At 39.4% G+C, this 24,116-nt stretch overlaps 1 protein-coding gene across 2 annotated transcripts in view; it reads right to left on the bottom strand.

Annotated features, from left to right (window-relative positions):
- GAK (cyclin G associated kinase) overlaps positions 1–24,116 on the bottom strand; it is a 106,114-nt gene that overhangs the window by 50,916 nt on the left and 31,082 nt on the right. For both annotated transcript variants that reach the window (XM_050944333.1, XM_050944332.1), the window contains exons 5-13: positions 23,582–23,724; positions 19,823–19,948; positions 18,106–18,195; positions 11,649–11,784; positions 10,849–10,961; positions 8,049–8,160; positions 5,661–5,784; positions 2,592–2,641; positions 2,353–2,501 (exon numbers count right to left, since the gene is read on the bottom strand). In XM_050944333.1, coding sequence (XP_050800290.1) covers positions 2,353–2,501; positions 2,592–2,641; positions 5,661–5,784; positions 8,049–8,160; positions 10,849–10,961; positions 11,649–11,784; positions 18,106–18,195; positions 19,823–19,948; positions 23,582–23,724 — 1,043 coding nt within the window. The remainder of the gene's footprint in view (positions 1–2,352; positions 2,502–2,591; positions 2,642–5,660; positions 5,785–8,048; positions 8,161–10,848; positions 10,962–11,648; positions 11,785–18,105; positions 18,196–19,822; positions 19,949–23,581; positions 23,725–24,116) is intronic.

Genomic DNA, 24,116 nt, shown 5'->3' with positions numbered 1-24,116 from the left:
ATTAACTTCAACTGTAACTAATGCAAGAGACAAGAAAGTTCTGAGAAAGTTTTGTATTGGTGGATGAGCATAGGAGGAAGAATTTAAGCATGAGTTAGAGAAATAGCTGCCTGCCAGGCCTAAAATATTCACAGATGAGGAAACATCCATTTTGCAATGGCTAGTAAGCAGAGAAATGAAGTTATAAACATATTGTGTTCCTCTGTGATCATAACATCACAATGAGTCCAAAAGGTGAGCCTTTATGGACACTGAAGGAGTCTTGAATGCTGTTAGCTTCTGACATGGCTGCTTTCACTCAGCATGATACTCTAAATTTAGAAACTGTCTTCTTTTTGTGTCCATAACAATGAATTAATGAGTCCAACTTGTAGCATGATTATATTGTGGGGACAAATTTTTTGCCCTGCTAGTGTCCAGAGAATTAAGTAGCATGTCCTTCAGATGTATGAGGTTCAAACAAAGATGAAAAGGAAAAGCCTCCTGATTCAGGTGAAATGAAGAGCTTATTTTCCAGGAGAAATTTCTGGTGTGTGAAGAAAACCTTGTTTTTGTAGGTTCTCAAATACCTCTGGCCATTGATGGGAGCCTTATCAAGATCAGTTTGAGCAAAAGCATTTGACAAGTGCAGATCCACAGTTATAATGACTGACTACAATGGAAAGAGTAAGGACCATGTCACTGACTGGCTAAGTGAACAGTAAGGCCTGACAAACGTCAGGAGGTCTCTGAAGGCTTTGGATTTGCCAATTTCAGCAATGCCTTCACCCATGCCAAGGAGGCTCGGGCTGTTACTGCATGGGCAACAGACACTAAATATGCCTGCTAAGGAACTGTATAGCTTATGGGTAGACTTGCGTTTTCTGTCCAGGGAATGAGTTTTCTGTAAACGGCAAATGTGATCTGAACTGGAAACTCTGGATAAAGTCAATTTTATTTTATTTTTTTGTAAATGTGGTACATTTGGAGGACCTTTCTAAATTTTTTTAAGTGTTGGATGCATGTCGCTGATTAAGCTCTTACTTTCAAGATTTTTCTGTTCCAAATGCATTATGGGTCACAGTAATCTTGGCATTTACAGTGTGCACCAAGAAACAATCAGGTAAGACCCTAAGGATCCCTCAATCTTTCAGGCTTAGTCACTTTCCAGGCAGCTTTAGGCAAACAGCTCATCCTCCTCATCTGAATTCCAATCGTCAGGCTCCCATTTGGAGACAGGGAATTCTCTTTTAGGTCTAAGGTGTTACCTGGTGTCCTTCTATGGAGAGGAGGGGACTTGGAGGACGGGGTAAATGCCAAAGGAAAGCAGGCCAAAGACATGCACAGTGCTGGGCAGACAGATGATCTGGGGCAAGAAGGGGGCAGTTATATGGATGAAGAAGGCATGTTAATGGAGAGATCCCACCTTACAGGTTAAGGTCTAAGAAGTGACCTGGAATAGATGAGACTTCCAGACTATCCAATACTAACACCTCTCTGGGGTGAGAGATCTCCTTGAGGTGCATGGACTCCTAGCTGTATAAAGGTCAAACCAAAGCCTGAAATGTATAGTACAAGACAATCTGGGGACAGCACTGGGACATGGTTCTGCTAGAGGCCTGAGGTATGTTAACCGGAGACTTTGCTGTTGAGTCAGTCATAGACTGGTTGAGAGACAGGTGTCAAAAGAGGAGCAAAGAAGTGTTCACTGATACCAGCTCAGTAGGCCGTAAAGTATCTTCTATCCGCTTATGGAGTAAGTCATGTCCTTACCCCACCCCCTTTCTGGGTTCTGCAGAACTGGACAGGAAGGTTTCACAGAGAAGGGCAGGCTGGGCTATGCTGCACCCACCATTTCAGGAAGCAGCAAGGAGTAGGCATGCTAAATCGCTTACTTGAGCAAGGGCATCATTCGTGGCCTGGGTCCAGATGGAAGTCAAGAATAAGGAAGAGAAAGATGAAAAAAGGAGAAATCCCAGAGTGCAGCCATCATAAGTAGTCCCCACAGCAGGGAGGGAAGCCTCTTCAAACAGGTGGAACATAGATTTGTTCCGGAACCTCATTTACTATACCTAGAGGGAGGTTCTGGGTGGCTAGGTGTTTTTTCAGCAAAACTACACCATTTCCAGAAAGTGGACAAATCCTTCCTATTAGCAAGTTTGAATTGGTAGTAAAAGCATGGCAGAGGTCATGTTGCCATGAGACCTTTAACTTTTTTAATTGCTCATTTGTGATTTTAACTATGCACTAAACATTGGATTGCAGAAGATTTTAGCATGTAATACAACAAGAAGTGGTAGGTCTATTCAGTTTATTGTGTTGAAAGACCTACTAAAAGGAAAAAATCAATATGCAAGAAAAACACATACACACCCTATTATGAAATCTTGAAGACCTGTATGTTCTTGGAGATAGATTGTAAACAGCATAGTCTCCAGGGTGTTTAGAGTCTAAAAATAGCCGCACATCTTCTATGTTATTTTTGATGGCAGATTCTACACCTTCTGCTGGAAAGGACATCACTGAAAACAGAACACCACCAATGTTTAAGGTATCAACTTTTACAAAACCACAGTTAAAAACAATCATTAAGAAAGATGAAGCTATCATACCAGCAATTCTGGAAGTGATATACGATATATCCAAATCTCCCTTTGCATAACTGCAAAACAAAACAAAACACCACATCTACATTAATATATTTAAAAAATGAATTCATTCAAACGCAAATAGAAATGTCTGAAGCAGTAGTTTATTCTATTAATGAGCTAGTATGGAGAATATTTTTCCATTTGGGAATATCTTCAGTAAAAGCTCTGCTAAAAGCAGGATGGCTGTGCACTGCAGGGTTAGGCAAATACTGCAAGACCAAATACATTTAACTAAGAAAGGTAGCTGTTGTGGAAATCGATTAGATTTTCAAATGGAGACTTTAAAAAAAACAAACAACAAACAAAAAAACAAAGACAGTTCTTACACTTACACACGAGGAGGCTAACGAATCTTAACAGTTATGTGCAGTTATGACATATGGTAGCATGACTGAAGCAACCCACCAGCCTATCAACTTCCAGCTATTCAAACCTTTTTATCAGTATCTTCCTATGTTAGGTACTTTTATGGACCTCATTACTACAGTATCACAGCATCTCAATCTTTAATGAATTTAACCTCAACACCCTGTGAGGTAAGGAAGTGCTGTCCTCCCCATTTTACAGATAACGAACTGGAGCACAGAGATTAAGCGATTTATGTAATGGCCACAGGAAGTATGGAGCGGATGAGAGAATTATACCTAGGTCTCCCAAGTCTCTGACTAGCACCCATCCTTCTTCCTTCCTACATAGGCTCTTACTTCCTAAGCAGTAATTAAACGTTTCCCATTTTATGATTTATATTTGAATTCTGTTTTGAAAACTATCTAGTAGGTAAATTGAATATTTAAGATGCACCTTCGTTCCATGAAAAGTAGCCAGTATGAATTTACAGAAGATAGATCATTGCTAAAAATGAAAGGAAGAAGTTATGTATATACAGCATTTGAATTGGAAAGTAGCTTTTGAAAGAGAGCTTCAAGACGTGAGCAGGTAAGGTACCATATTGTATTGCACGTGAGTGGGCCACATATGTAGTAAGCTCTTCAGTGATAAGTAGGCAGGCAAGAAAACACTTACGAGGTACAGAAAACTAGATCAACTAGTTGTTAGTATTTGGACAATTTGTTACAAGGGGGTTTAAATCTGTCTACAACATGGAAGATAGATTACTACTGTTACAAGTCACTTGTAACCTATGGTTACTCTAAGAGGGAAAAAAAAGGAGACATCACTATAGTGAAGCCTTCCTGCAGAACAGAGAATAGAATAAATGCTAGCACTAATCTTCAGAGATTCTGTCTGCTCCTGGGGACTTTGAAACTAGGAGGCAGTTAAAAAAAAAAGTCCAAAACAAAAACACTTTGCATTTTTGTAGCACTTCCCAACCCAAGAGCTCAAACTGTTTTATGACACTTGACAGCTCCCTTCTGAGGTAAATTCCTATTACCTCTATTGTACAGATTGAGGAACAGAAAGATGAAGCAGAGATGACTCACTCCAGGTAGAGGTCTGAACCAGTCCGGAATAGAAACCTGATCCCCTGCCTTCCGTGCTGGTGTTTTGCCCACAAGAGCACCCTTCCTCTCAAAATAGCTTGGATGGATGAGGTGCACAGACAGAGAAAAATGGAAATCTATTTTCTATAGGTAAATAAGGTAATGAAGGCACATTTCTAAGGGCATGGTACAGGCCAGTTAAGACAGACTCCTCTTGACAACACTTGATTTATCATTTACTGAATGTCTGCTCTAGATGATCAAGCAGTGTTCACTTGACCTTCAACATGGATCAATTCACCCATGTGCTGAAAGGGCAAGTGTTCTAGCCATAGCAATATTTATGCCTTTTTCTGCTGGAAGTAGCCCACTTGTCAGTCCTCATGCATAGTGGGAAACCTAACAAGAAATGAACAGGATGGATAAAAATCCATGATTTTTTTTAAAAAATAAAAATGAAAATAAAAATCAGATTTTTTTAAATAGGTTTTTTCCTCAAAAAGCATTTTATCAAAAATATCCAATCTAAAGATAGTTTTAATTAAGATACATTATAGCTCAAAGATATTTCATCATGGAATAGGGATTATAAATTCTAAATCCATAGTATGAGACAATATATTTATGTAATTTTTATGAAAAGTTTTGTAAATGAATTCCAGTAGTTCATGGATTAGAGACACAGTCTTATGGGGTTTCAGGGTCTTCTATATAGATTATTTAGTTACTCTTTATCTACCCAATAGGGCTCAGTGCTCTGTCTAGAAAAGGGGTAGGGCAACCTATGGCACGTGTGCCAAAGACGGCACGCGAGCTGATTTTCAGTGGCACTCACACTACTGGGTCCTGGCCACTGGTCCGGGAGGCTCTGCACTTTAATTTAATTTTAAATGAAGCTTCTTAAACATTTTAAAAACCTTACTTTACATACAATAGTTTAGTTATATATTATAGAAAGAGACCTTCTAAAAACATTAAAATGTATTACCGGCACGCAAAACCTTAAATCAGAGTGAATAAATGAAGACTCGGCACACCACTTCTGAAAGGTTGCCGACCCCTGGTCTAGAAGATACCATCAGAGATGCTTAGGTTTTGCAGTTCTCAAACTGTGGATTTGTCTCTCTCAAGTGTTGTCTAGAGGAGTCTGTCTTGTTAACAGCAACAATGTTATTAAATAAATAATAAAGAGGTGAGAAATAACAGACCTCAACCTTATTGTCGCTCTGCAAATTTGTGTACACGGAGTCAAGTTCGCGAGCTCTGATAATGAACAATGGGCAGAGCAAGGAGGCAGTCTGTTAGGTGCCCTACTTGGGGGAATTCTGCTATACATTGCAGGAAACCAGTCTACAGTGACAAAGATTGATTTAATTTAAAATGTTCTTTTCCAATCTCTCCCCTATGACATAGTTACCATAGTGATTTTTACATTAGTTCATAGTGATGATGACATTTTAAATGGAACACTACATACTGGCATAGTTGGTCTCAAATCAGCACCAGCAGGATATGTTTTGTAGTTTCAATGGGACACTTCTGACCTTCCCTTTTAGAAATTATCAAAACTGATGTTCTTCCTACTTACTTGGCCACAGACTGGATAACTTTAGAAGAAGTATCCTTGATGTTTGTGAAAAATCGTTCTGTTCCACCTTTGAGAATATCAAAGAACCCTCCGTAAGACTGGTCAAGTTCTGCAACTGTCAGGCCTAGAATTACAAAACAAATCTGAAGTTACAATTTAAAACAAAACAAAGAATGTAATGGAACTGTGCTCAAATTTCTCTTCACGTGGCAAAATCAAACTGAACTGACAACAACTTAAAATGTACAAACATAGGATCAGCGTTCCTGTCATCCTCAGTCCCAGAACGAAGCTTTCAACTTCTGAAGAACAAACTAAACAACAATATTTTTCTATGTTCCGAACTATGGTTGTAAACTAAAACAGTCTACAGGTATTATATTTATAAAACACGTAACAAACTATTTTACATCTCTTTATGAAGGAAAGACAGACCACCAAGTGTCTGGCTGTCTGCATTTCTGTCATATCACTGTTTAAATCAGGGTCTCAAAGTCCCGGCCCGAGGGCCATCTGTGGCCCAAGAACCTCCCCACTGCGGCGCACGGAGGAGACACATGCAGCCACGCTGCCGGCAATGTCGGCTGCAGGTGCTGCCCCTTGCAGCTCCCATTAGAGGGATAGAGATACCATCACTAGTTGCCAGGCAGAGTCAGCCATGGAGGCAGCATCACCAGTTGCCAGGCAGAGTCAGCCATGTAGGCAGTGACCCTTTTTTCCACAATTAATATAAACAAGTCAAAATACTGACCACAGATATCTGACACACACCTTGCTGCATTCTGTAGGTTTCAACTGCTCAGTCACTGAGCTCAAACATCAACAAACTGACAGAACTGTAGCGTTGCCAGGTGTCTGGCAAACACTAAATACTCTCTGGCAGGGGAAGAACTGTATTAAGTTGCATGACAGTTCTGTTATTTCTTAGAAATTCGAAATAAAAAATACAATATAAACATTTTCTTTTCTGACCATCTTCAGTGACATTATTGGCCTGCTGGGAGGACTTGAGGACTGGCACTGGCCCTAAGGTAAATTGAGTTTGAGATCCCTGGTTTAAATTGTGGCATGCTGCCCTCCTATTTAGTGCCATCATCCTGATATGCAGTATGCCACTGAAAGCTTACTTGACTGTATGCCGTACATTTTACAGCCATTTCTGGTTTTATCTCGGAAAGTTACATTTGTTACCAGGAACACTAGCATTTCCTTTTATCATCATCATCTGCTGGACTATATCCTGTTAATATTATTGTGTAATACATAAAAAAGAGTCTTCTTTGACCCTGTGTGAACCAGATGGCCAGACAAGCATTTGAAAACACAATCTTGTTATGAAGGAAGATACTGTTCCCACTTTATTCTTTGTGGGATGAACTACTCAAGTATTTTATTGGTAGTATACATTTACCTCATTTTAAAGTTCCCCCTTCAGGTAAATTAATATTTGAATATATACTTTTCTCTCAAGAGCTGCACAGAAGTCATGAATAAAATAACTTAAATCAAGGAGGAGAAAGAAATTGCATGCAGTAAAATTATTAACATTTCCAGTCTTATTTTAGGTGTAATATATCCAGTTGCGAGAAGCGTTTATGCACATGAAGTTAACAGTTTAATATTTAGCCGTGAAATCATACAGGACAGAAACTGTTATTTCCATTAGCAAGATTATACATATTGGACACAAAAAATGATGTTTTGACTAAGACCAATTAACAGATTACTTTGAAGAACTGAAGTTCAACCAAAGTAGGCTATTATCTGTTTTTAGCATAATATATTTCTAAAGTGGAGGTTTCTATTTGAGTTTGTTTTTTGGAAAAAATGACATTTCTGATCCTTAACCAATCTATTTTTATGTTCTTATAGCATGTTCCAAATTTTATATGAATCTTCTAAGTGCTGCCTTTTCCTTAGCTGCTATTATTTTTATAAACTGATTGTTTCATTGTACAGATAAGTCATTTTCATCTAGGTGTTTCATCTAATTGTTTTATTTCAGAGGTTAACAATGCCATTTGGTATCAGCTGTTGCACTTTAGCAAACTGAGTCTTCTCTCTCTTCTTGTGAGAAGAATGTAGGGAGTAAATCTTTACATTTGTATGTATAAACATGAAGTCTATTCTGAAGAAGGTGGAATCAATCTACAAACGTGAAGTCCTTCACAAGAACTACATCAGTTGCTTAACAATAATCATTTACTTAACCTAAGTGGTTTTCATAAAACAAGATACTTAATAGCAGTATCGCTCAGGAGAAATGAACATTTCTGCTAAATAAGTTCATTTAAAATTTCAAGCCCACCCAGAAGTTTTCATATACCATAAACATAACTAGGTTTGTATTCAGATGGTACGTGCAGAGATGCCTATCACTGTACATACCTGCATTGTACATATTGTTGAGCTGTCCTGCAGGCTTGGAGCCCTGTGGCAGCAAACTTGTAGACATTCTAGGCACAGCATTGTTTCCAAAGCCTCCATTTTGTTCCAGGAGCTGCAAAGAGTCATATTCATCAGGAGAAATTTTTTTAAAGTTTATATACAAACACCATATTGGCAAAGGACAGTTATAAAACTTAAGTTGCTGGGTCCTCACTATTTAGCCCTGAATGGCTGTTTAAACTACAGAAAGACAAAAAAGTGTCACTAGTTTTGTTTCAGTGCATTAGGCACCATGACAAACAAGGTCAATATTCTTTAGGTCGGCTCTCAGCCCAGGTTTTTCTGGCAGCCCTGTACATTGTTACTGCTCAAAGTCAACAGTAAAACTCGAGGTTGAATGGAAGGAGTATCAGGATCTTGGCAGGAAAATCTCCCAACTGAACTGCTGAAATACAGATACCATGAACTCAACATGTTAGCAGTAAGGTGGCTGCCTTGCAAACCTAACCCTAATTTTTCTAAATCAGAGCTAAACTTACCCACAAGGACTCAACTTTCTTCTACATCACAGATGAAAAACGAAAGGCTAAGAAAGATGGCCCAGCTTTAGAAGAGAGCGATATGGCACCTTTACTCCAGAGCAGTGATACTCAGACCTCAGTGGTTCAGGAGCCAAATTACGATCAACATTCCCCAGAAGAGCCACAGGAATGTGAATTCATTGTTTCATTACTATTTTTATGTACATCTCATCGCAAAATAACTGACCACGTATTCTACAATTGGTTAATAACATAGAAAAGGCATCTTGATTGGTTAATAACTTAGACTGGTTAATAAATTAAATCATTCAGTGTTTTAATATCACATGTTATAAAGAGCCACGGGAGTTACAATAAGGAGCCATTTGCGGCTCCCGGGCCTCAGTCTGAGTATCGCTACTCCACAGCAAAGGACAGACAACGCATGGGACAGCCATGAATTGGGTCACTTGAGTAGAATCCTACTCCCACTTCCAGAGAAGAAGTCTTTACAAGTGTGCAGAAACTTCCAGTGCCTCCTTCTCTCCCACTTCCCCTAAAGCGGGAAACACTCCTCATGAAAAAAGTGTGACCACCAAGTAGGAGACAAAAAAGCAGCAAGCTTTACCTAGCAAGACAAGCTTCTGTAGCCCACATCATATGTTTCATTTAGGTCGCTGCACCTCAAGGAGGCACACAGACAGAAGCGTACCCTAGACAGCCATTATACTAGTGAGTTTCAGTGTTGGCATAAAGGATAATTTGAACTCCAGGAAATAGGGCACTTAGATTGCAATGTCTGGGGACACATGCCTAATGTCCAGATTGGCTCAGCCAAGCGTATTCACCTAGGCAGAAATAGAGGGGGACCACATGAATGCAAATATGGCCAAAGACACCAAGGGAGACTGCTTAAAAACTAAAGATGGGAAAAAAAAAAAAAAAAAAACCATTGAAAACAACAAGCATTTCCCAAAGAAGGAAGGGAAAAACCAGAGGAAGCAAACAGGTAGACTGGGCTGCACACAGTCTCCTTGGCAGGAAGGGGAAGCAAAAAACACACTATTACCAAGGCCAGAAATCTGAACCCATATGCAGCTGCTACATTATTTTGGATCCAACTCATAACCTACCAAGTGTAAACTTGCAAACAGGAATGTAACTGTAGCTGTTAAAAAGATTTTTCTTGGGAACGCTAATCCCGAAGGTTGGGAGACAGAAGAGGGCTTGCCAACCAAGAGTTAAGGACCAACAGCAGCCTCTACTGCAGAATCTCATACATATAGAACGAACAGTGTAGGTCTACACTACTGTTTAAGTCGATCCAACTTATGTCGCACAGGGATGTGAAAAAGACACCTCCGTGAGCAATGCAAGTTACAGCGAAACTAAGCACTGTCCACACTGGCGCTATGTCAGCAGGAGACGCTCTCCCACCAACATTGCAGAGGTGGAGTAATTTATGCTGTCAGGAGAGCTCACCCATTGGCACAGAGCATCTTCACCACATGCATTGCAGCTGTACCAATGTAGCACTTCTAGTGTAGACCTGCCCTTGGTTAAACCAGTAAAACTAATGCAACTGTCTGTGTGGACTCTTACTTCAGTTCTGCAAAGTTTAAGGTTTTGTTTCTTTTACAGACAGCAGCAAAAATCACAACAGTTCGAAAGGCTAGTCTGCTTGCAGAGTTGCAGCAGTTCAATTGAAGATAAGATTTACTTAATCTATTTACTTAAATCTGTGCAAAAGGACACTCAAGTCAACTAGGAACAGGTTTAAGAAACAAATAAGCAATCCTTAAACCAAAATAAAAGTCCACACAGGCATTTGCATTAACTGTACCAGTTTAATTAAGCTGTTGTGAATTTGTGTAGGCCTAAGTTCATTGTCGCATATTAAACTCCTCCCCCTACGCACACACCGTCACAACCACCATTTCTCAGGTCAATTTCAATCACATCTGACATGTGACACTGAAGATCTACCTCCAGAAGGAATGCTGTTGAGATGAAGATGCTTCCAAGACTCTGACAATAAACAGGAAGAACCATCATTGGTTTCCTTTTAACATATTCAGATGAGAAAGAGCTTTGAGGCTGAGATTTTCAAGCCATTGTAAGTGAGTTATGCACCCACTGAATTTCTATTGAAATTACGCACCTAACTCCCTTAAACTCATTTGAAAATCTCACTGCAATCATTTTGATGGCTGTTTCAAAGTTCTTATTGATTGAACTTGGGGAAAAGAAGGATTATACTCTTTGTAGCACTCCCGTACCTCTGTGATAGGAGATTTAGGATTCACGTTCCTGGCAGCCGCAATCTCCTGCAGCTGATTCACAAGTTCAGTGATTGACAACCTCTCCTCTGGGTTCACCTTCAAAGTGGAACCTAAGAAAAGATAATTTAGACATTACAACAGTCCTTTTTTGATTGCATAAATCTGTTCTTTACTCAGTGGATTCAAGTGCAGCATGATTATCAACAGTAAAGCATGCAGAAAAACCAGGGAAACAGTAAACCTGTACCCAAGTATCATTTGCCTTTAACAAGCATGTGTGTGTTAAGAATAAGGATTTTAGTGATGAATCAAGATGACACTTTTAAAGAAAATACTACAAGATCATTAAACTTGAAGAAATGTTTAAAGGCAACTTAGACCCCATTTCATCAGAATTTTAACAACCAACTGTAGTAGTTCAACTGTGTCTTTTGAACTTTAGTAAAACAAAGTTTCTTAAAACAAATTCAAAGAATCTGAACCAAAATGCAAAATATTTCCAGCCAATTTGTCAAAATTCTAAGATTAAGTATTGAAAAAAAAAAAAACAGTAAAAAGCCAAACGGTTTACAATCAAAAATCTAGTTCTTAACTGCATGTAGGAAAGTTTGAAAGTTCATCATACTGATGTCACATAGCTAAAAATAAACTAATCACTGTCATACGGTTTATGATGCCACCTTCAATGGGACTGAAAATTCTGATTGATTAATCCCATTGTACCTAACATTTTTAAATGATGAAATATGCAAGGTCCACAAAAGCATCAGAATAAACGAACAAGATTTTAAACTTACGAATGAGATCATGGAACACAGTATATCGAGTGTCATTCTGAGGAAGAGAGTATTTCCCATTGACTATGCGAAGCTTAGCCCCATCTTCAAATGGATGTTGCCTAAAGCACAATAAATAAAGGATACAGCCCAAGGCCTACACAGAAATAAAGGCAAACAGTACAGAAAAGTCAGTATTTCGAAAACCATTTGAAGTTGAATTCTAGATATGAAATTGATTAGAAACTGGAACAACTCTGCTCAAGCTCAAATCTAAAATAACTTTGCTATATTAAATGCAAATTGCTTAGTCATGGAACCCAACACTATTAACAGTGTTTCAGCTGCATACCCTCCTCCTTTCTAAACTAACTAAACCCTTAAAGTTTCATTCTTTAGGATCAAAGATTAACAACAAGACTGTTTCTTGCAGCATGAAGACTGTGGTACAGTTTTGCCATTATGATTAAAGGTCTGCTAGTTTCCTCAGTCTCAGATTTTTTTATTTTTTTTTTTAATTCTCTCCAGGTTGAAGGATTTATATTATAGTATAGTATATAGGTATAAACACCTTTATTATATATGCAGCAAAGTGTAGCACAATGGTTTTTAAAGTAGGTGCTCCAAAGACAGAGAAGTTCTATTTTTATGGGCCAAATTGTATATTCATAGTTTCTGTGTAGGTCACTCCTACTTTAAGGATTTGGTCCTCTCTTTGTACTCCTAATTCAAATTCATTCTGTTACTAAGTACATAACTGGGTAGGTTGTCAAAGCGCAAATCACTATTCAAACAGCATTCCATCCAAAGCCTCATTTAATTCTTTAAATTTTTTACAAATGATTCCAGAAGAGAGAATTGAAACCTCAATAAAACAACCATCTACTGAGGCCAATGAGTTTGGGGGACTCAGTTCCATAACTGAAAATAGATACCACACAATTTGCCCTGAGAAATAGCACATGTGCCTAAAGTCAGGATTGAGTTCTACTGTTGCAAGAATCCAAGAATAATGGGATGAGTCAAGGAGAACGTTTTACTTAATGTTTTCTGGTAAATTTGGATACCTCGATTAACATTACGTACAAAAAAACTAACAGAAGTGGTGTTCCTATGGTCCATCTACTGTAGTAAGAGGTCTTAGAAAAAGTGTGCCCTGTGACAATGAGGACAGCAAGATTTTCAGAATGCTTCTAGAAAATTGTGCAAAATCCCCCTGGAGGTAATTTTTTCCTTAACTCTGCTAGCAATCATCTCACATACCAAGCCATGGTGGCTACTTGCACCAATAGAAGTAAGTCAAGCACCTGAAGAAAGTGGCTAAAATAGCGACTTAGCTCCTTCCATCTCAATCCTATCTTATGCCAACAAGTTACAAGTTACCACTTTATATTCTGTATAATTTTAGTGCTGTTTAAGCTCTAGTGTCATCTTTTTCTGGAAAGGGTGAAAAGTATCACTCAACTGGCCATTATTTTATATGAGCACCGTAATCAGATCCCATTTTGTTCTCCCAGATTAAGTTCCAGTGTTATTTTATTCTCTATACGGAAACTTCAGTCTCCTGATTATTTTTGCTGCCATTCTTTGGACAGTTTCAGCTACTTCCTTTTCAAGCGATGATCAAATTGTAGCATTCAAAGCCAACGTGTATCACTGATTTGTAGAACACCTATGTAATGGTATTCATTATTCTCTTTAACATGCAGTCTAATATCTTGTTAGTTATTCTGATGGGTGCTGTGCATTGAGCAGGCTGCCTTCCTTCACCCGTCCATAATGACACCTCAGTGTACTTTGTAAGGTCTCTGTCATTCAGAACCCATAAATGTATATGGTTTATTTAAGTTATTCCTTCCAAAGTGCTTTCACTTACAGATATTTACTTTGATAGCTATCTGTCACTTTGATGGCCACCTACTTAGCACACCTACTTGTGTTACACCAGTGAAGTTCTGTGTGCCTTCACAATTTTCACTAGTCTCTGAATTGTGAGGATAGTAAATTTTGCCCAATATATTAACCAAACAGTTTCACTAAAGGTCTCCTAAAATCTTAAGATATAAATCATCTTTCCACAAAGAAAATATAGTTTTTCATTCCTACACTTGCTTGCTCTCTTAACCAGTTTTTAAAACTCAAGATGCAACACTTCACCACCCTGTGGTTTCCAAGTTCCCTTAATAGCCTCTTCCTTTATAAAAAAGTCCTTTGTCCATCTACATTATATCCAATCACTTTTAACTGAGAATTCTCACAAGCTAAAAATGGTACAATTCACCATCATCAAGAACATGCTTAATATGATGTTACATTACTTAGTTCTTTGTAGTTCTCTCTGTTACTTTGTCTGGTACTGAAGAAATGCCTGGTGTAATTCGCAGAATCACCCTCAGTTCCCTATGGATACAATGTGATGCCATAACTTGGGCCAATTGACTTCATTTCTCTATGCCTCTGGTTACCCTCATGTTCTGTCTGTCTTGACTATTCAGGCTGTATGCAGAGACTCTCACTGTGTTTGTACCCAGCCCAATGGGTTATCTGTTGGACACTGAGTCCCTATTGTAATAAAGATTAAATACTAGACGTCTGGAGGGTAACTATGAAGTTGCACTTTTGTGTTTGCAGCTCAGTTAGCCTGTTTTTGTTTCTGAATTCTTGGATGAAGAATATCCAGCCTTGGCTGACTACAGTTTAATTTTCTAAACGGTTTATTTTTGTACAAACACCTGTGAAGAGTCAGGAAATGTTCTCACATTAACAACTAAAGGTAAGAAGGAGTTAACGTTTAACAGAGCAAAATGCATTCAGTAAAAGATGTGCAGAGAAAGAAATCTGATTAGCTCAACTGCAAAGAGCTGTGATACAGGAAAAAGCCAAAAATCGAAACAAGTTTCTGCTTTTTGAAGTTCTAGTGCTATCAACATCTTATGCTAGAGACTCACCAGACATCAGCCAAATGTGTTTCAATAAAGATTCAGAGTAATTACCGTAAAATAAGTGATATAAAGCCACATTAAAGAACTAAGTGAAACTGCATCAGCCAAAATTAATAAGTTGGATAAAATAAGGAGCAAAGAAAACAGCCTTGACAAAAATAATCTCTAACTCTTACACAGAGCTTGTCACCAGTAGATTTCAAAGCACTTGATAAAAGAGTTCAGTATCATTATCTCCATTTTGCAGATGGGGAAACTAAGGCACAGAAAGGCAAAGTGACTTTCCAAGGTCAGTGGCAGAGCTGGAAACACAGTCTGTGTCTCCTGAGTCCTGGTCCACTGTTATATATGCTAGTGGCTACAGACAACTTAGATCAGTGGTCCCCAACGCGGTGCCCGCGGGCACCATGGCACCCGCGGGGGCATCTTAATGCGCCCGTGTCCTGGCCCCTGGGAGAGCACCCACCGAAATGCCACTGAATTTCAGCGGGGACGCCTCTCGATGACACTGCTTGCCGCTAACAAGTGACGTCATCAAGAGGCATTGCCCTCGAATTTCAGCGGGGACGCCTCTCTATGACATCACTTGTCGACGGCAAGTGGCATCATCGAGAGGCGTTGCCGCCGAAATTCAGCGGCATTTCGGTGGGTGCTCCGCCACCACAGTGGTCCTTCGTCTGGCACCCGCCAGATGAAAAGGTTGGGGACCAGTGACTTAGAAAGAATGTAGAACTGGAAAACATAAGCCACAAAAAACCGTGCAATCACAACATTAGTGAGCATCTTGAAAATCAAATAAGAACCAAGAATGTGTGCACTCTCATGGTGGTGGAGGAATGCACTCTCAAGCCCACTGAATTTGCTGACACTAAACACCAAAGACTCAACCTACAAAAAAGCCACGTGACGATTTTCAAAGAGAAAGCACTAGAGATAATGGAAGAAATCCAATAACTACCTGACACGACAGCGTATTTTTTTGGAAGCCAAGTCACAGTAGGACCTGCTATTTGATGGGACAAAAATATTTTTCCTTAAGCTCAGCCTGAAGATAGAAGCAAAAAAAAAAGGAACTTCAATTCAAGAGATGCCCATTAAAATTGGTAGAAGACACCATTATTTCTACTAAAATATAGTATTACTTATAATAAAACCTTTATTTTAGGTACAAAATCTTTAAAACAGTATCTTCCAGCTTCTTCCATCCACAGGTCAGTTAAATCATGGTGATTTGTGAAGTGCAGAGAACATGACCTGACCATGAGCAGACGCCAGCTCAGATGGAATCTGATCAATTGCAGCATATGGAATTCCAAAGTGTGGTGCTTCACCTGTGTGGGATGCTGAAGATCGTGCACAACAGCACCACCCATTTCATAAATAGCACATCATACAGGACACACAGCACCAAGATTCCCACAAGTTTCTAGGTGGATTTCAACATGCTTGTTTTAAACAGGCCACCCTATATGGTTTGGGATCTGGTTAGCTGGGAGACCCCGTCTCCCATTCCAGACACACTAAGCTGAGATCAGATAAAAAGAATTGAGCTAGAGGACTCTCAGAACAGCTGGAGGAGCTGCTGGCAGGACACTGGCAGCGATGGGGTTCTCTTGGCTCTGCAACTCACTCCCTTCTTTCAGCCAGATTTGTTAACCATCCAAACATGCTCTAAAGCCCATTTTCCCCCTTAGAGGAATTTAGGGAAATTGGGGTTGACAGGTAAAGGTTCTGGACACAAAAGAAGGATGCGACTGGAGAAGGGCCTTTGCATGATGATACGGTGAGGTAAGATGTTTGGTGTGAGCAAGGCTTTTACTTGGAAGGTATAAAAACTGTACTGAGGGTTTTTTAATTGTGTGCTTTAAATTTTAGAAGGTGCCTAGACTTTGGAAAAAGAGCCAGAGGAAAATGAATAAAATAAATCAGAAGCCAGGAGAACGCTGACTACATTTGACAACCTGGTAACTGCTCAATGGAATAACAGGAGTAATAATGTATTTCTGATCTGCAAAAGCATTTCAGGAAGCTTTGTGGTTAACAGGAGTTACATTTTTGAAGTTTAGATTTTTTATGGCCTGAGCAGCAGCACTACAAATTCATCTAGACGGTATGGTGACAAACACCTAGAATAGAGCAGTGGAGGATACGGAACTCCCTGGGGGAAAGTAAAGAACAACCATTCACCCGAATCACAAACTAAAACCACTTATGCCCCTTGCAGTTGTGCTGTGGTGCATATGAAACTGATTTCCCTGATGACAGACCATCAGACAGGAGACAAGACAGCTTAGCAGAATGGCAGGCTCTTCATGAGCCCCACTGGATTGAACACGGCCCTTTTAAAGAACAGACAGATATGTGACAACAGCAGACATACTGTTAAACAGGAGGAATCAGCCACGACAGTAAATACCTGGGTTATCCTAACCCAAAGAATTCAATTGTCCAAGTCCTTTGAATAAATGGAGCGCTACCTTTCCTGTTTTAGGTAAGTGGATGCAACTGTGGTCCAACTTGTACGGATTTAATTCGATATCTGAGTAAGGTGTTTAAGAACTATATTACCCTGAGTTTACTCTTACACCCTTCACTCCAAAAATTCAATATAAAGATTGACAACTACAGAGGCAGAACACAAGAAGCTCAAATTCCTTTTTAAAATGTATTGTTTCAAAGGTTTAGACAGTAGTTGAGATTCCAATAGCCCTGAACAGCCATCACAAATTTTGATGTTCAAGTGTCTATTCCACATTTGATATTAACACACATTTAAAATGTCAGACTTGTTTACCAACCCTGATACAATTTTTAGAAGTTAAGTATGTGCATTCAGAAAAATAACAGGTAACATCACCAAAAAGAATGCAAAAGGACTCATCACTGACACTGTTAACTGAAGATGCACTGGGAGTTTAAATACTTCTCTTCAAATGCAATTGCAATCCTTTCAGTGAAGGTTACTCATTTCCCACTGCCTTTTGCCATCCCACTTAGTTGCAAGAGAAATATACGTGATTTCCACACAAACAAGAGTTAAGAAGTACTAATGTTTAGGTTGTTCCTGCATTTCATACTCTGTACTACCTTGAGACTAGGATTTGTGAATGACCAAAATCAGAGTTGTGTGCCTTGGCAACCTCTGTCTAATCACATAGTAATGATCATGGACTCCAAGAGAGCCCTGTCCTGACCTCGAGAGAAGCAGCAAAGTTGTTGCAACACAGATACTTCACTCAAGGCATTGAAGGAGCTCGGACAAAGTCCCTGAGGTCTATGCCTCAGGTCAGCCCAAATTAAGAGTTAAAATTCATACCAATTAAGCTTATTTTCCCTGAAATGTATCAGATACAGACGGATGAGGTTTTGTTTTAATATCAAGCAATGCAATCAATTTCAGACTGCATCTTATATTCCAATAGCAGCGAATGTGCAATTAGTTTAAAAACCATCACAAATATGAAGAAATATAGGAACTATATAACTATGATATCTAACAGGCATCATTACATACAAAGAGAAACAGAAGTTCCTACCCATATATCCTGTTTTTCACCGATTGGAAAGTTTGAATACAAGTCTATCATTTCTGGAGTCCTATACATTGGTGTTGTGTTTCTTGTAATCTGCAGAAACAAAAGTTAAAAAGTTCATGAAGCAGAGACCTGAACAATGCTTTATGCTCAGCCTCAGGGAACAGCGTTCCAAAAATGTTCTGCTAAAAAGCAAGTAGAAAGGGCCTTCCGACTTCAAAAGTTAGTTTGGGGCACATTAGTCAAGGTGCAAGTCCTTGGTTCAAAATAAAGTTACAAGGGAAGTACCTCTATGTAACACCTACACGAATGACATTTTAACTGTAATTAAGAAGTACCTGCTGCGGTAGTCCCTTCAAGCCACACAGCAAGCAAAACCGGACTACCTGCTCTCAACAGTGGAGAGCGACACTGAGAAACAACAAACAGTTATATCAGGGGAAGGCAACCAAAGACGGTGTGCAAGTTGATTTTCAGTCGTGCTCAGACTGGGTCCTGGCCACCGGTCGGGGGGCTCTGCATTTTAATTTAATTTTACATGAAGCTTCCTAAACATTTAAAAAACCTTAATTTACTTTACATACAACAATAGTTTAGTTATATATTATAGACTTAGAAAAAGAGACCTTCTAAAAACATTAAAATGTATTACTGGCACACAAAACTTTAAATTAGAGTGAATAAATGAAGACCCGGCACACCACTTCTGAAAGGTTGCCGACCCCCGAGTTGTATCATGCCCTTAGGATGCATCTGGAGGAAGGACCCTACTTTGTGCTTTTTTTCCTCCACCCCATGTGAGAAGTTGGCCAACTGCATGGCACCATCTTCTCTTCCCTTCCCAGAGAGCCAGCAGACAATTCTCCATGAGTTCAGGTTCCAAAAAGAAGAACGGGACCAGAAGCAAGCAGGCATTCTTCTGGTACTCAGGACTTCCCAAAAAAAGAAGTTGATGCTGTCAATGAGCGTGCAGACTCTCACACACAGTTCATGGATTTTGTTTGAATCTGATTATTGACCTTCTCCATAGATTTAGAAGGGTTTGAGAAGTCACTTACAGTAAATCCATCTTTACCGCTACATTAGGATTTGTCAGCATTACTTGTACTTAGCCAGATCTATGGACAAATTGCATTTTGAAAGAAAGGGGGAACATGCCAACACTGAGTACAGCAACACTGTCTAGTCCAAGATCCATCAAACAGACGTACTGCTTCATCACACGCCACTCAATTCAGTTTTAGAAGCCTTGTTTGGTTTGATCAGAGTCACTGGGGTACAACTGAATTTTTACTTTTCTGCAGATGGTAAAAATTCACGTACTAACAGAAAATAGCAGTCGATTCTTTACTCCTCTCCCTTTTTATTAAAAAGGTCATGAAAAGCTACACATCAATTGTGTCAAGTCTCAATGTGCGTTTATATTTTATTTCTCCACAGCAGAGAGTAGCAGGCACTCCATGGGCATCGATTAGGGTGGGTGCTCAGGAGCGTACTTTAAAAACACAAGCTGTTTTGTTGTAATGGCAGACAGTATTTGAACAAGATAGCAACAGCTGACTTGAAAAATAAGGCCTTGTAATCCACTTCACAACTGAATGGGCTTCAATTGTCTTAGAACAGTCATAAATGAGGGAGGGGATGGGGTTTAAGGCTAACAGAGCAGCACTAATAGAATGAATTTAATATCTTATAATTAACTACATGGCAAGTTTCTCACCTCCTCTTCAACTATTGCTCTCTTTTGCGCAGACCAGCTGTAATCAGGATAATGTGCTACAGTTGTAGCACTGCCAAAGTCACACAGCTTAATTGTCCCTTGGTTACTAATCAGCATGTTCTCCACCTGCAGGTAGGTTAACAAGTTGAAAAAGTTACAAACATTTAAGGCGGCTGTAGCTCATGCACACTTAAATCATGCCCAGGAAGTGTACAGATATTTATTAAATAAAATGAATCAATACTTAGTATTTTACTGCACATGGTATCCCAGTTAGAATGAACACTTAAGACTCTATTAGAGTAAGTGACAGGCTTAAGGTCCAAGCAGTAGGCAAAACAGGTACTAAGCCCAGCTCTCCCCCTTAGTCTAGCCACCGGACAGCTTGCCCTGAATGACATGATCTGTTTTGTGGAATAGCACATCTTTATTTCTAACAAATTCAATTCAAAGGACCTAGTATTTTATTTAATTCATGTCCCTCCATATGTTGGTTTTGCATGACATTTTCCAGTGCTTTAAGCTTGAAAAGACATGCAAGGCATCTATCACAAATTGCCCTGCAAGATTAATGAGTAGTTTAAAACCTTATCAGGAGCACCAGTAAATAGCTATGGGGGGGGGGGGGGAGGAAGGAGGAGAGAGGCAGCAGAATTCTCTCCAGGAGAATTCTGTGCTGATTGTGAGGACCAAAAAGGAAAATATAAATTAAATGTTTATTCCAAACATTTAACTGTTTTCAATAGGTCTCTTATCTTCTCTGTTGGCCTTAGATTGCGATAGCCTCAGAGCATGGAATATCTTTATCACTGTATCTTGCGCGCTGTATCTTTATCATTGTATCTTGAGGCTGCATTCCCTTGACCCACCCTGATAACTGACTTCCATTTAGTGCTTCCTATTCTGTAAGTACACTCTTTAGTGCTCTCCTGTATGCACCAGGTCTGGCATAGTGGGCAGAGCAACAACCAAATACAATCAGCACACATTAATATCATAGGCACCCCGGGGGAAGACAGAGTAAAATGTGCATGCTTACTTGGTCCCAGCTTTTACAAACAGTGGTCACTACCTTCCTAAGAATGTCAGTAGAGTGTTCATATTTTAAGGGTGTCTCTACCTGTGACTTCTAAAACCAACCTACAGGGACCTTTAAAAATCCAAATTTAATTTTGAAGAAAATGCCTCCCCTATGCTACAAAATGACTTGTTTTGTTCCACATGGCAACTACTCAAGGGGACAAATTTCAGATAGTTTTGAGTATGAGAGCCATGTGACAATTTTCAAAATACTCCATAATTAATGTGGAATTTAAACAAGTGGCACCAGTTCCTACAATGTTGTGTGCATGTAAATCATATTACCATTAGCCATTGTCAAAAGGATTCGGGGAAAGCAAAATGAAGGAGTGTGTGCCACACCAACAAACAAAGGAATGAAGTAATGGAAAGTCTGCAGTGGCGGTCACTGCATGAATCTCAACCCATTTGAAGCTGAATTATATCAGAGAATTTCAGAGATCCTCATATCTTTAAGCAAAAGAATTTCAAATATTACAAAATCTTTGATGATACTGAGCTCAATCACTCGTTTTCCCACACACCCAATACCAGAATCATTCACTTTAAGGCCAAATAAAGATAAGATATTTACATTTGTAAACACTTATTAAAGCAAAAACATTTTAGTTTAAAAATGCACAGAGACTGTTTGACATAAGTTTTCTCCTCTGTCTCCCTAAACTCAGTTTTCAGGGAATGGCAGAGCAAACACACCGCCCTGGATCATTTTAGTGCGGCCCCCATCTGTTACAGCACAAAGATGAAGATCTTGCTCTGAATTTTCCTGTAAAAGCCCTCTCCCTGTGCAACTACTGTAGTATGAAACCAGCTTTGCGCCTCCCCCTGCCCCCTCCCCATCATTTTGAGTCTCTGCCAGGGACAAGTTTTCTTAATAGGCCCTGAAATAGTAACAGAAGAAATCAATAACGTAATTTTTATTTAACTCTGTAAAACAGTCTGTTATAGCAGCACCCTGAACAGAATAAGGGCCTCCACTGTTCAAGTAGAACAGAGTAAAACATCAGTCCCTGCCCTTGAACTAGTGTCTCAGGAAAAATTTCAAGTTTTAAAAAATGCTAACCCTTGGCAACTGCATGTTCCTCCCAACCGGATGGCACTGGCCAAAATTTTACCTCAGAGCTCAAGGCCTTCCATACCATTTGTAAAGGACTGACAAAGGATGAAAGGTCTTAAAATAACCAATCAGGAAATAAGTGGTCCCCTTGATTAACGTTAGTTCAAAAGTCAATGTGCTCCTATAATAACCTTAGTCCCAGATTTGGACCTTAGCGTCCAAGATATGGGGGTTAGCATGAAAACCTCCAAGCTTAGTTACCAGCTTGGACCTGGTACTTGCTGCCACCACCCAAAAAATTAGAGTGTTTTGGGGCACTCTGGTCTCCCTGAAAAACCTTCCCTGGGGACCCCAAGACCCAAATCCCTTGAGTCTCACAACAAAGGGAAATAATCCTTTTTCCCTTCCCCCCTCCAGGTGCTCCTGGAGAGATACACAGACACAAGCTCTGTGAACCCAAACAGAGTGAATCTCCCTCTCGGTTCCCAATCCTGGAAACAAAAGTACTTTCCTATTCCCCCCAGAGGGAATGCAAAAATCAGGCTAGCAATCCAACACACAGATTTCCCCGATTCCTTCCTCCCACCAATTCCCTGGTGAGTACAGACTCAATTTCCCTGAAGTAAAGAAAAACTCCAGCAGGTCTTAAAAGAAAGCTTTATATAAAAAGAAAGAAAAATAAGTACAAATGTTCTCTCTGTATTAGATGATACAACACAGGGTCAATTGCTTAAAAGAATATTGAATAAACAGCCTTATTCAAAAAGAATACAAATCAAAGCACTCCAGCACTTATATTCATGCAAATACCAAAGAAAAGAAACCATAGAACTTACTATCTGATCTCTTTGTCCTTACACTTAGAAACAGAAGACTAGAAAGTAGAACTACTTCTCCAAAGCTCAGAGCAAGCAGGCAGCCAGAAAACAAAGACCTTAGACACTCAAATCCCTCCACCCAAAGTTGAAAAAATCCGGTTTCCTGATTGGTCCTCTGGTCAGGTGCTTCAGGTGAAAGAGACATTAACCCTTAGCTATCTGTTTATGACAGCTCCAAAACCAGGCACTAGAACAAAAAGTAGATTTTAGTGCCTTTTGAAACTCCAGCCATCTCAATCCCCCACACACGCTGCAGCTGGTCACTAGGTTCAAAAGAGAAACAGCATTTCAGTAGCACACTGACATTATGCTCTGCTTCCTTTCACAGCTTTATGTTTCTGCAATTAAAAAAATTCTTACCACCAAAATATGTGTGGCTTCCAGTCACGAGCTTACTTACCAGCAAATAGGAACTATTGTTCAGATTAAAGTAAGAGTGGGTAACAGACTACATGGTTTCAGTTTGAGCTCTGAAATTTAATTAACAGGATATTCAACAAGTATTTCCAACACCAAAAATATAGATAAAGGATGTGGTCTAAACACTAGGCCATGTAGTGGTGTCCTTCATTCCCAGCCAACAATCCCAACAAGATGGATATGGTCTCATGCCATCGTTTGAAATGCTGCATACTCCAGTGTCTCAGTTTCATTAGTTCTACAACATCAACTTTGTAGTCCACCCTGGAAGTCTGCTTTCACACTTCATTCAAATGTTGCAGGCACTTAAATTCTATACTGTACCTTTAAATCTCTATGAATAATAGGTGGTTTCTGTTTATGCATATGTTGCACTGCTCTGCAGGTCTGATAAAATATCTTCAAAACTGTATCACATGAGAGGGGCCCTTTGGATTCAACTTTCTTTAAGAATTCCACCAGTTGCCCTACAGGAGACAGAATCAATTCATATTAGTATACAAATGCTTCAAGTTTTGGAAACGTGCCATTAAGTATATTAGATAAGTCTAAACGTGACACACACCTGCCCTGATCAAGAAGCATTTAATCCCCTGACTTTGACAAGAGATTTGATCAAGACTATGTTTGACCATGAAGAAAATCCAGGAAGATTTTTGACAAAGAACTAAGCACCAAGAAGATGATGATGTCATACAAAAGGACATTGAAATACTCTTACTTCAAATGATCCATAGTTTTAAAGCATTCGTAGCTTCCATCCCATTAGGATGAAAAAACTGCCCCTTCATTTCATCAGACTATGCCAGCAACACCCACTAGACATTTTATTGCCCAATATAAGCTACCAGGGAACAGC

This window comes from Gopherus flavomarginatus, chromosome 3, assembly GCF_025201925.1.
Source record: "Gopherus flavomarginatus isolate rGopFla2 chromosome 3, rGopFla2.mat.asm, whole genome shotgun sequence".
Classification (NCBI taxonomy): Eukaryota; Metazoa; Chordata; order Testudines; family Testudinidae; genus Gopherus; species Gopherus flavomarginatus.
This window is presented reverse-complemented; position numbering and strand designations above follow the sequence as displayed.